General features: G+C 38.6%; 1 protein-coding gene across 1 annotated transcript in view; it reads left to right on the top strand.

Moving 5' to 3' along the window:
- ift172 (intraflagellar transport 172) overlaps positions 1-12,300 on the top strand; it is a 56,326-nt gene that overhangs the window by 10,133 nt on the left and 33,893 nt on the right. Inside the window, exons 15-22 of the mRNA XM_085432416.1 lie at positions 750-862; positions 4,534-4,701; positions 5,992-6,128; positions 8,402-8,509; positions 9,599-9,683; positions 10,068-10,160; positions 11,175-11,252; positions 12,016-12,264. Of these exons, the coding sequence (XP_085288542.1) occupies positions 750-862; positions 4,534-4,701; positions 5,992-6,128; positions 8,402-8,509; positions 9,599-9,683; positions 10,068-10,160; positions 11,175-11,252; positions 12,016-12,264 (1,031 nt within the window). The remainder of the gene's footprint in view (positions 1-749; positions 863-4,533; positions 4,702-5,991; positions 6,129-8,401; positions 8,510-9,598; positions 9,684-10,067; positions 10,161-11,174; positions 11,253-12,015; positions 12,265-12,300) is intronic.

Genomic DNA, 12,300 nt, shown 5'->3' with positions numbered 1-12,300 from the left:
TTGAGCATGGTGTATGATGGGCTGAGTAAAAATGAAGTTATAAGGCCATGTTCTTCATAATGAAAGTCTGCCTCTGGTCATTGAGGGGAGCATATAACATATATTAATAGCATTTATAAATAAGACATTAAAGTCATACTTGTTAATTGGATCTAGATTGTTGCTTTTGACATTTTCAGTCATATTGTACATATATTATGCGCAAAAGTAAATGTCTCCCCAGAGCTACGCAGAGGAGGGTGTTACGGGTAACAGCAGGTTGCAGAGACTCTTCACAAGAGGAAAGCAAACAGGCATAAATGAAATCATTATGTAACTGAACTTCACTTTACTGAGGCCCATACACAGGTACCTGTGCCTCAAAGAGGATAATTCCACCTTTTTGTTCCAAATACAACTCAGTGAAAACTGGTAGTATTTGACCAAGTCATAGCATATAGGAACTCAGCCAGCCCATATGATTACTTACCATAATATTAAACTCCTAAAGTAATATACCTACAATAACTGCAGTATAAACCCCCATTTTAATTAAAAAGACTGTATAGGCCTCACATCAGCACACTAATATCAGCTGGATCCCAAAGCAGGTACATTTTGAGAGCAGAGAAACAGCTCAGGCTCTGCCTGATAGAATTATGGAAAATTATAAAAGAACTAGCTGATTTGTGATCTTGAATAAAAGGCCAGCGTTAGCTAGACACTGGCAGTCTGACTCAGTTAATCTGTCGGTTTATTTCTCCCCTCAGTGGACTTGGCCGGAGGCTACAATCTGGGAACCATCAGCCACGACTCCAAGATTGACTGGCTGGAGCTCAATGAAACTGGGTGCAAACTGCTGTTCAGGGACAAGAAGCTGCGGGTAAGAATAAAACCTCGGCACAATGAGATAGAGACCCAGAGGCAAAAAGAGAGCGAGGGGGCAAATGATAGACAGTGTGATGAGGAAAGTAGAAAAGGCTGTCAATGCTAGGGGCATTTCTTTAGTTATGGCCATGTCCATCATCCAAAACAGGCGCTGTGGCTCTGTTTTGAACCATTTTGGTCATCCAGCCTTTCTGACTGACAGTCAAGATAAATGTGAAACCGTCTTTGCCACCAGGGGGTGCCATAAATTAACCATGAAAGGCATGAAATGTTAGCTATAGGGTTTAAATCAGAGGTTACCAACTTTTCTTTTTTTGGCTTTTGATCCCTTTAAATGACACGGTTCCCACTTGTCCCGCTGTTTTTGAGTCCCAAAGGAGTAAGATTAATCAACAAAAGAATAAAACAATAAGACTAGAGGAAAATTGGAAAGTGCTTTCTGGTGTAGCGTGAACATTTAATCTGCTTTTATAACGATGTTTAATGTCTGGGAAAGATTATATTGTATTAAGAAATTCACAAGTTGAGCTCTAATTGGTACAGATATGTTCCAGGGAAGGCAGACATCTCTATATAGATCGTACTGTATATAATAATCTGGATGGAGTAAAAGCAAACTAGGCCTTTAAATGTTAATTCTTCATGACGTTGAACTGTCCCTATTTAAAAGCCTTTTTTTTTTTTTGCACAAAACTAATTTTTTTTTCCTTTAGTTACGTCTTATGTCATATAAGTGGGAAAACATTAATTTTGCTGTCATAGACCCCATTTAAAAAACAGTATTCATTTTCCTCTGGTTATATGTAAGAGGTTGCTGAGATTCACAGAGGCCTTGTGTGGAGGATGAGAGCAGCAGCGAGATGCTGTCAGTTGTTGCCTCGGGGTAAAAAAAAAGTTTGATGTTTAAGCCTTGGGGCAAAGACAAGGAGAACTCAGGTAATTGAGAATCCCTCTGTGGAGTCTAACTTTTTCCTCCAGTGTGACTTGCTGTGACACATAATTCAGTTTTACAAATCTAGTGTACAAGTTTCCTTTTAGTATATGCAAAATCAACTTTAGCGAAAGAGATTGTAAAATATTTATGACCATCAATGACTTGAAGAAGAAGTAGAAGAATAGAAAAGTTTGACGGTAATTAGTGCCAGAAAAAAATCTCTGCAATCACTGAAAAACTTTGTGGCTCGTGTGCAGATTTTTTTTTCAGTGAAATGTTTTTTATGCCCAGGTTTACTGTAAATGTTAATTCATCTGATCTGCAGTGGTTATTAACTTTTACCTTTATTACAGCACTAATGGTGGTTTCCCAACTGCAATTCCGTATACTCCACAATCTGGGAGAAATTTCATTTTCCCATTTTTTTTTTCAACAGTAAAGAGTCATAAAATGTTTCTTTAATTGCTCCTTGCTTTCAGATGACCTTATCAACAGGCTGCTTGTCCTCATTGCATTTTAAAGTTGGCAAGCTGAGCACCCGGGTGAGACTATAGACAAAGCATTATTAAAATTAGTGATGGTGGGTGTGGGGAGGGCATTAAGGAAGCTGATTACATCAGCGGGCGGTCTGACATACTCACACATGCACATTAAGTGCTGCGGGAGTCTCTGTAGCTTATAGAATCTACATTCTCATCAAGTGCACAGTGGAACAGATTATTGCAGTGGGAGTTTTCACGTGGAGCTGCTGGATGTTAATCAACTTTGTTCAAGCCAAATGAGTTTAACTATGCTAATGTAAACCTCAACCTACAAGAACAGGTTGCTAGCAAAATGTTTCCTATCGAATCTTTACTTTAAGTGTTCTGCTGTCATATATCGAAAACCTAAAATGTTAATCCAGAGATGGTACAGCGGCAACAAATTATACTATAAAGGATGTAAGTAATAATAAAGCCATAAAGTGTATGTGGAATGTCAAACATGGTTACATTTTCAAAGAAAGAAGGAAGTGGGCCAAGTGTTTAGGCTTTAGGCTAGACTGCTCTAAATGCAGGCACACAGAGCTGGGGTACCCTTCTACCTGCTTTTCAAACATTTTGGTTTCCAGTAGCAGCCAATTAGAACAAGGGTGGTCTAAAAGGAAGATGAAAAGGAAAATGCAATCTAATCTATCACATTTTCTCATGCATAGCATGATATTTTAGGTAGTATATTTCAAAAGAAAGAATTAAAAAGCATGGTGGCATGGTAGATAGCGCTGTTGCCTCACAGCAAGGTCCTGAGTTCAGCTCCACCATCAGGCTTGGGTCTTGCTGTCAGTAGTTGGCATGTTCCCCCCATGTTTGCTTGGGTTTTCTGTACTCTGTACTCTGGCTTCCTCCCACAGTCCAAAGACATGCAGTTAGTGGGGTTACATTAATTGGTAACTCTAATTTGCCCATAGGTGTAAATGGTTGTTTGTCTCTGTGTGTTAGCCCTGTGGCACATTGGCGACCTGTCCAGGGTGTACCCTGCCTCTCGCCCTAGACAAGAATAAGTGGGAGAGAACAGATGGATGGAATAAAAAGAAGTAAAACCTGTTGTGTAAACCAGTGGGTTTTAAACAAGACTATTAAGATGCGTTTGAAGTGCATACTTTCAGCTTTAATTTAAGGAGTTTTTACAAACATTTTTAGGACGGTTGACAATGACCTAATGTGCCAAAAGGTCCAACAAATTATGGACCTAACACTAGAAGATGCATAAGGCCTATTTTTGTACTGTGGACAAGGAGAAACAACTCTTTCACTTTTAAGGTCTCCTACCTAAAGGTAACAAACTTCACCAACCAGGTTTTCTATAGATCGAAGAATAACCACATTATATCTTCAAATGCACCCCAAAATCCAAGTACTAGTTACATATTTTTGCCACAACAAAGAAAACATAAAGGCTTGGCTTATTCCAGAGACTGGCTATAAAGAGGATGTCACAACCAAGAGTCAGTGTACCTACAGAAGTTCAAGAATTAAAATAAAATAAGGTATGGAGACATGGCCAAAGGAAACAAACAGGTGGAAGGAGTGTGGGTCTGCTGTGCAGTGGGCCTGGAACTTACATTCCTGAGCTAATGAGGTTATAAGTAAACTAAACCAACAAATGCAGGTGCAAAAAATAAATCAATGATTCAAATAAAATAAATCTAAATAAATTCAACTTAGCCTGACTTTAAGTGGTGATCCATGATGGTAAAATGCTAAATGCTAAATGGCCTGTATTTGTATAGCGCTTTACTTAGTCCCTTTACACTACATTCAGTCATTCACCCATTCACACACTGATGATGATGCTCTGAATACTCTTGAAATGACTATTTTAAAGATAGCAAAAGATAATCTGGTGCAAAGTACTGTCGGCATAAACTTCCTATGAAACATTTAAATTATACAGTATATAATAAAAATATAATATTATTGTGGATACAAATGAGCTTTGATGGACTGTAAAGTGGTTTTGTTACCTTTGTATAGAACCTATTTTTTTATTTTATGCGAAGATAAACCAGATTAACTCTCTGGACTCTATATTTACGAACTTTAAATTTAATGGTCACAGCTGGAATTGGAGAAATCCATTCTTATGTACAGTGACACTTGCTGGACTTTGCCTTTACTGTTGGACTTGAAACCATTTCCTGATGATGAAAATAGGAATTTCTATATCTTTCTATCTTTCTCTGTCCTCTGCAGCTCCATCTGTACGACATACAGTCTGGCGTGAAGACCACATTGCTGAGTTTCTGCTCTTACGTCCAGTGGGTGCCTGGCAGCGATGTGGTGGTCTCCCAAAACCGGGGAAACCTCTGCATCTGGTACAGCATTGACAGCCCAGAGACCGTCACCATGTTCCCCGTCAAGGTGAGCTTTTGTTTTCTTTGTAAGTGTGATTTAAGTATGGTCGGCATCGTTAACTGGAGGCTCTGCATCTGCCCTGGTCGGCTTGTTTTGATAAACCTTTTTATTTTTAATATCTCCACAGTGTTTATACTGAAGCTGCATGTTTTTGTATTTTTACTGTTCTCAAGCCTTTTTGTGTTGCTGGCAAAGCCTTAACAGAGAACCAGCTTTTTGTGCCGCTGTCCTGAGGCAGTTAGTCGCCCCTGGTGTGCGCAGGGTTTTGAAAGTTGCTTGCGTTAACACTTGCTGCTGTTCTCATTAATAACAAAAACCATCGCAGCAGCCTCTTGTGTGGCTGATTTATGTTTTTGCAAAGTGCACTGAGCTTTGTGCAAGACATTTTTATTTTGTAGACAATAGCAGAGGGTAGTAATGGACAAAGAATTGCTGCTGTTATGAGCTGGTCATAATTCCTTTAAAAGTATTTGATTTCATAGTGTTTAGTGGAAATCCTCATTAATAATCACCATATTATTGGGTACCAAAGTGCCTTGAGATGACTGTAGTTGTGAAGGGGTGCAGTATAACTAAAACTGGCTTAAAATAAATTGAATTTTGAAATTTAATATTTCTGATATACTTTGCTACTCAGCAGCTATCTTGGTGATACATCCAGCCATATATGTGGAACGTTATTTTGATGCCTTTATCTAATAATATGTGAAAAACAAAAGCGTAAAACTTCTGAAGAGCCAAACTGGGAAACATACGCCCATCATGTTTGTTCCAAGGCCAATCTGTGTGCACTTCTGTTCTCCACGTACTTGTGAAACTTTTCTTTACGCACTCTGGTTTCTAGAAAAAAACCCTGCTTTGCTAATGCTGCATATATTGGCTGAGAACACTCTCCAAAAAGAAAGACATTCTTATCTTGTTAAATAAAGGTTTAACAAAAACTTTCATTATAATTATGCAAGTATATTTAAGTGTTTTTCTTAAATATATTGTTTTTCTTGGCTAAAAGCATCCATAATGTGAATTTGGAGGGTGCAAGTTGATTATGGTGGTCGACTGGACTGACCCACTAATGAAGCTGTGATGTTGTAAACCTGTGTCCATGCATACTGCAGAATTGCAGAATATAAAAACCTGACAAAATGTATTTTTATAAGTAAAAGCTTCATCGATTAAGCATTTTCTGGCTTAAACTGTCTAATAAATGCAGTAGCACGAAAAACACGTTTTCCACTTTATTAACACAGCGCGGAGGTTTCATACCTATGCATAATATGTATCTCCTTTCTTTGTCAGGGAGACATTGTGGATCTCAAAAGAGCCGATGGCAAGACGGATGTGATTGTGACAGAGGGTGTCAACATGGTGACATACACACTCGACGAAGGCCTCATTGAGTTTGGTACGGCTGTTGATGATGGAGATTATAACAGGTGAGTACAGCCCACTAAATAAAACCATACAGCCTATCAAAATGACGATGCAGCGTGAACATCCGTCCGTCCTTCCTTGCACCCGTCACTTTTCTGGGTCAGAGGCGCAGTGACAGTAGGGTGAGCAGAACAGGCCAGATGTCCTTTTATCCAGCAGCTTCCTCCAGCTCTTCTCGAGTATTTCCTCAGCACTTCCAGGCCAGCTGGGAGATATAATCCTTCCCTTCAGCGTGTTGTGATTTGATCACCTCCGAAAGGATGCTCGTGTGAAGCCACCTCATCAGATGGAGTAAATAATTATAACTGACCTCTCTTATTCAGAGGAGCATCAACTCAGCTCCTTCCTCTAGCACTTTGAGAGTCTTTAGGAGGAATTTGGTTGCTTATATGTTTAATGGTCTTCTTTCATAGGAAGAAATTGTCATACAAAGTTTGGAATTAAAATTTTTAAGCTCAAACTACCAAATAAGGAATTGAAAAATCATGACTATATTTTTGAAACTCATATATTTTGAGAAACAGTTTACAACTTTTAACTGAATATAGTATTGTTTTGACATGGAACTGTGTGTGGAGGAGGTCATTTGGTCCTCCGCTGAGCACCGTCAGGCCTTTGCTGACAATGTCACTAAAGTCAGCTACAGTAGAAAAGCTTCTGGAAGAGGCATAATGTAAATAAATTTAGGGAATCAATTGTTTTATTTTGATTATTCCAGTCAAGGTTACATTATCAGGTTTTTCAGCACAATGCTGTGAAGTTTAGGTTGGCATAATTTTGGGTAATAAGAGACAGAAAAGTTTAATTGCACTCTCTGTGGTCTTATGGGAATCTTCTTGGTTCTTTTAAATACTCTGTTATCTTCAGTTATAGTGGTGAATGTCCATATTAGCAGGTCCATAATGTACCAGTAATCGCCATTAGCCAATAAGTTTAGGTTTCATACTGTTTTAAGTCCTTTCTTCCTAACATTTTATATACACTTGTCTCTGTGTTAAATCAGTGAGAGAAGATAGCTTTCTGTTTGTGCGGGGTAGCCAATAAGTAGAAGGTTGTCTTAAAGGGGGCGGAGCTTAAACCTCTGTTTTTCAGACATTAGATGAACATAGGGTGAGCTAATAGATATGATAAGTACAGATTTTATTTTTAAGCTATGAATCACGTAAAGCAAAAATTATACTTTACAATGGGACAAGTACCACTGAATGTGGAAATCAGGCATTTTATTTCATCCACTCATGATCTGAGTTAAAAGATCACTGTGTTATTGCAATTATTTTGTAAAGTAATGTTACAGCTTTGTGCCTTCTGGGGAGCTATTTGTTATTCCTCTCATTATTCTTATAAATCATGATCTTTCTAATCTGCTAATCTGTCAAATAAGTCTTCTAAATTCTATTTTACTAATGTTGGTGAATGTGATTGAATTAGATTAAGAAGATAGCCCTGGCCCCTCTTTAGCAGCTGTCACATTGAAGAAGTTCAGCATCTTTTCAGGTCATACCAGTAATAATCTTTCTAACATGTCCACTGATCTCCTCAGCAGACTTTATTAGATCAGAACATCTCACGGTCCATTGTGACTTGCTTTATGTTTTTGTAGAGCATGCTATAGTGAAACACTGGACCATGAATAGGTTTTATTCATTGATTTACTTCGTACAGTAATACAAAACATCTTCTTTATGGCTCTATATGTGGGGCTATTATTGTGATTGTCTTGATGAAGAATGAATTTGGGACATTCAGGAACCAACTTGATCCAGATTTATGAAAAGACGGGTTTTTTTGGGTCACCTGTGTCTAATCACCAGTCCCCCTCGTGTGTATCTATAATGCCATCTTCCTGCTTCAGTTTAATGTTCTTGGTATCATGTTCACTAACCTTCTCTTCATCCTTACTTTGGAGTTCCTTGTTTTTTCCATTTGGACATTTGCATCAGCCAAATTAGGCTAATTTATTTTTATTTTTTTACTTTATCTGTCTTACGGTCCAGTATCCAACAAGTCTGACTAAAAAACAAGATAAAAACTTAGACTAAACTGAATTAAAGCATATTTAAAAGTGATGAAAAGGCCGTAGAAGATTTTCCAATTCAGACTTAAATTTGGGAGTGGCTGCTGTAACACAGTTTCCTCGATATTTGCAGCTCTTCTGCCGCTCCTTATCTTTACACACCATTTGTGGTCGGTATCTGCAGCACAGAATACTTGCTTTATGTTCTGTCTTGCCACCTGGCTCAGCTCTACTTGTGCATGTGCGTGTATTTTCCAGAGCCACAGCCTTCCTCGAGACTCTGGAGATGTCACCAGAGACTGAAGCCATGTGGAAGACACTCAGCAAGCTGGCTCTAGAGGCTTGCCAGCTGCACATCGCAGAAAGGTCAGCACGACACAAACACGCACGCACACACAGCCACACACAAAGCCCTTTCAAAGTAATGTTCTTGTCTCCGGAATAATTACATTCAGTATCAGTCGTCATTGCAAGTGAGACTTATCTCTGGGGCTGGAGAGAAAAAAAGAGGAAAGAGGCAACAAGGGCACCTTCATCACCTGGAATGAAGAAATACACTCTTGGACACACTTGCGCACTCCCGGGCAGTTGTTTTTCATCACTTCAGAGGACATTACATTGACTTACAATCATTTCCTGGACATTTACTATAACCTGTACTCCTCTGACCGATTCTTTTATCTAAAATATACAGATTCAGCTTATACAGCTTGATTTTTGTACCTTAAAGATAATCAGATAGTTCCTTGAAATATTATTTTATAACCAGATAAATGTCCCCACAACATAATAGAAGTATACCCTCTGCACACGCACGGCCGATGGCTGTGTTTCTGCCAGAGCCCCCCCCCCCCCCCCCCCAACTTCATTTATCATCAAAGACAGTTTTTAATTTTCTATCATTTTATTCCTCTCTCTCCATCTTTAGTTCTCTCTGTTTTGAGAAACCTTTCAAATTTGAATTCCCTGTCATTAATAATGCATATGCTGTTCGTTAGGCATCGTCTTGAATTGCATAAATCATGAAATCGGGGAAAGAAACAGTTTTGTCTGGAGTGGATAATGTTAATGAGGGAGGGAAGTGATGTTAATGAGAGAGGGAAGCAGAAAAAAAAGAGTCAGACAGTAGGAGTTTTTAAACTTTTTTTCTTTCATGACTTGTTCATTAATCTGATGCAACTGTTCACAGAGAGTTGGTAATAAAGTGGCCAAATGCTAAGATGTGCCTGTGTATTTCTCAGCTTCTCACACTGAATCTAAAGGCTAATTAGAGAAAGAGCTTTAATTTATCTCAGTTCATTAAGTGAACAAGTTTTCACTGACCAGAAATGCATTCTTCCTCCACTAAACTGAATATATTTCTCTTTATTTCTGTTTCTGTTTGACTTTCTCTGTCACCATCTGCTGCTTAATTGCTTAGTTCCTCTATGGTTTTCTCTCCCTTTTATTTTGTAGGTGCTTTGCTGCGCTGGGTGATGTCTCAACCCTCCACTTCCTGCGGCAAACAAACGAGATCGTAGACAAAGTTTCACAGGAAATGGTGAGGAAAGGCCCAACGCACTGATCACAAATATAGCAGATAAAGAGCTTTAAGGGTGGCAATAATATTTCTGACTAATTGGCTAATTATTAGTATTCTCCAATGAAATGCAATACGGTATTTGACATTTTTATGCAATGACACCTGAATAATTCAACACTTCTCTTAAAAATGTGTCTTATGATGGAACTGGAAATCCAGCATTCATTGTACAGCAAGTCTCTGCTGGAGTTGATATTAATGAAATTCCTTTTAGCTGAATCTCTGTGAGTGGTCCTTATAAAAAAATGCAGCTTTGCAATTCTTGAAAAGTTTTTTCTCTCTGCAAAGCTCAAAAGTGCTCCCTGGCTTTTGTATGTTTTAATCTCTTTGTCTCTTTATTAGGGAGAAGATGGGACATCATTTTATCAAGTCCAAGCACGCGTGGCCATGCTGGACAAGAATTTTAAACTGGCTGAGATGCACTACACAGAGCAGGTGGGCTGTAAAAAAAAAAAGAGCGTTAGAAATAAGATTGAATATGTAATATGTAGAATGAATTCCTTTTCAGATTTTACAACAAACAGAACACCCCAAAATTCACAGAGCTGTTAAGCTTTTAAATGTGTATTTATGCTTGATTTATATTACTGCATCATGTCTACAGCACAGCCTGATGTGCACCATCACAGAAATTTAAGTAAACAGCATCACAGTAACGTCTTGTATTAATATTTGTGGTTAAGCACAACATATTAGTAACAGAGGAGTAATACCTTAAAGAAAAGGAACTATTGCTCCATATTATGAGGAACTCTATCTGCAGGTAAACTGGCATTTTTAGTCAAATATGTTCATTCTACAGATTAGCAAAAAACAGACCACTTTAATATAAAGCTCAAAATATTAACAGACTAACTGTTTCTAGCTTGCTATATAATGTTAATTTAGTCAGTAATACGGTGTCCCTTTATACACACACACATTTTCTTGCTTTCATAGCTCTGATGATACTTGTATAGACTCAGTGTGTTCTGAAGTCTCCTCTCCTTCAGTTAAAGTAACCCTTCACAATTTATTAGCTCCAACTCGAACATAAACAGCTCAGTTTCACTTGTGATGACAGTGAACAATGCAGATACACAAGCACACATAAATGCTGTCACCTGCTATAAGAGGGATTCAACACAGTAAAATATGGCTTAGGAGCAACAAGCAGCCACAAACTAGAGATTAATAATTTCTTCCCCATGTAAGAATGGGAAGGACAAGCAACACAGAGATGCTTTCACTGCTAAAAGTATTGTTTACCTTACAAGATGGTAACCAACAAATCCCTGTGAGGGCTGCAGTGGCAAGTCATTTTAGTCTTTTACCAAACACTTGAGATTGGTAAAGTCTTGGAATAAAATGAACTGAATAAATAAACCCAGCTCTGCATCCTTAATACTAGATTTTTGGAGAATAAAGTCCAACGTTTGGCTTTTTGTTTGTTTTGTTTTTGCTGTGCAGAATGCCATCGAAGAAGCCATAGAGATGTACCAAGAGCTCCACATGTGGGATGACTGCATTGCTGTAGCCGAAGCCAAGGTAAAAAAAGGGAATTGAATCACACGCAATTACTGATAATATTTGATCAAGTCATTTTACGTGGTCGCAAATCAGCTCGAGGTAGCGTATTTATATTGATTACTTTGATTTCAGCACATTTTAAATATTTATTTATCATATTTATATTACAGAATAAAAGCCAAAAGCTAGTTTTTTACTGCCTCTTTATTCGGGAAAGGTCAGCACAGTGGGTAGCTCCACATATTCTATTTATATATTTATTACATTTTATATTATGGGGGATTTTAAGGGTTGATGCCCTATCTAATGCATTCCCCAAGAGACAGAAAAAAAGGGAAATTATTTATTGCTTAATAAAGTATATAAAGCTACAGTAAGTTTAAATCGGAAAAGACAGAGGAAAACCCAAAATGTGTAAACAGACAGCCTTCTCATATGACAAGCACAGGCTTCTTAATTGCCTAAAATAGCATTTCTAAAAACAAAATAATTTAGCCCATTTATGCCTTTGTCTTGCTTAGATCTATTCCCTGCATACACTATTTTATAATACTCACTTTATCAAATCTGAAAAGGCCTGTGGGTGAACAGCGAGTGTCCTTATGAGCTTCATTTTCTGAAAACAGAACCCACAGCAGAGGCAGGAGTCTCGTTACCTCTCAGAGAATTTGGATTACCAAATTACAATGTACACCTGCTGTCAACCACAAGAGTGTTGTTGGTTAGTTATCTGTGGACAGGATAACTGTTTGGTTGAACTCTAAATGCAAAATAACTGCAGGGCTACCCAGAGCTCGACACCTTGCGTGAAAACCGTTACCGGTGGCTGATGGAGACGGGTCAGGAAGACAGGGCCGGCGAGGTGAGGGAGAGCGAGGGAGACTTCCAGGGTGCCATAAACCTCTACCTGAAAGCAGGGCTGCCAGCTAAGGCCGCTCGCCTCGCCATGAGCCAGTCGGAGATCACCAACAGCAGCGAGACCGTCGACCGCATTGCTGCCAGTCTCATCAAGGGAGAGTTTTACGAGAGAGTGAGTGGATCATTTCTTCCTCCTGTGTTTCCCGCT

The sequence above is a fragment of the Copadichromis virginalis genome, linkage group LG15 (genome assembly GCF_057382275.1).
Source record: "Copadichromis virginalis isolate Kocher_CV1m ecotype Utaka linkage group LG15, C_Virginalis_male_GT1.1, whole genome shotgun sequence".
NCBI lineage: Eukaryota > Metazoa > Chordata > Actinopteri > Cichliformes > Cichlidae > Copadichromis > Copadichromis virginalis.
This window is presented reverse-complemented; position numbering and strand designations above follow the sequence as displayed.